This window comes from Opisthorchis viverrini (genome assembly GCF_000715545.1).
Source record: "Opisthorchis viverrini unplaced genomic scaffold opera_v5_210, whole genome shotgun sequence".
NCBI classification, from domain to species: domain Eukaryota; kingdom Metazoa; phylum Platyhelminthes; class Trematoda; order Opisthorchiida; family Opisthorchiidae; genus Opisthorchis; species Opisthorchis viverrini.
In genome coordinates, this window is record NW_008751866.1 from 328,992 (window position 1) to 329,901 (window position 910).

Genomic DNA, 910 nt, shown 5'->3' on the forward strand with positions numbered 1-910 from the left:
TTAGCCAAACATCTTGCTTTGACCCGTGTAATGGGCATTCCGGCTTATGGCTCCTGATTCGCTGAACCCTTCCAACATGTCCCTCTATTAAGTCTTTCCAGTTCAGTTAGCTATCAATAATTTAACCGTACCCCTCTATCCGAGCTTCTGTCCAGTAAAACAAGTAAAACAAAGCCTCAATAACTTCAGGGGATATGTTCCACGTCGCTGCTTTTACCACCCGCAATATTTGTAAAAGTGAGCAAGAGGCAACTCCTCTTCAGCCATCGTTTGCTGTTTATATTGATGAATTTTTGTGTAAAACAATAAAAAAAGATATCACTTCGATCATACAGCGCAAATTGCTCTGGACAAACACGGTTAAGCGGTGATAATAGTGTTCTCTGTAGTAAGCAACTAAAACCACTTGGTAAATCAGAAGGCGAGAAAGGGACACTAATAAAACATGTGTTTTGAGGGCGTGAGGTTACAACAACTAGGTGCATCTTAATCAAGTCCAATAAAATACAAAAATAGAAAGATTCAAACGACGGACATAACGTTCTGAGTGTAAGTTGTGGTAGTTACATCGAGTTTGTTTGGGTGCAGGTAGTCGTGTCTTTTGACAGATTACCTGCTACACGATTCTGGTTTTCCGTAGTTTTTGATGGTTCAGTCGGCCCGCGATACGACGCGCGATCTATGCGTGTGATCGTGCTTCATTGTGTGTTGTCCATATATAAAGGACGCTGAAATGAGTGCGACATGAAAATAATATGAAATAACCCGGTATCGTTCCCGTTCCCAGATTCACGGATTGATACACAGGATCGAGGCTTTTGCCCAAGTTTCCCGGGTCGGTTTCGTTCTTGTCGGTCAGTGGCTCTCGTTCACCTGAAAGGCACAAGTGAAAAAGGGTGTAGCACTGCTC

At 42.9% G+C, this 910-nt stretch overlaps 1 protein-coding gene across 1 annotated transcript in view; it reads right to left on the bottom strand.

Moving 5' to 3' along the window:
* Positions 1-679: 679 nt before the first annotated feature.
* T265_08261 (hypothetical protein) overlaps positions 680-910 on the bottom strand; it is a gene marked incomplete at both ends in the record, with an annotated part of 4,873 nt that continues 4,642 nt past the window's right edge. The window contains one exon of the mRNA XM_009174009.1: positions 680-873. Coding sequence (XP_009172273.1) covers positions 680-873 — 194 coding nt within the window. The remainder of the gene's footprint in view (positions 874-910) is intronic.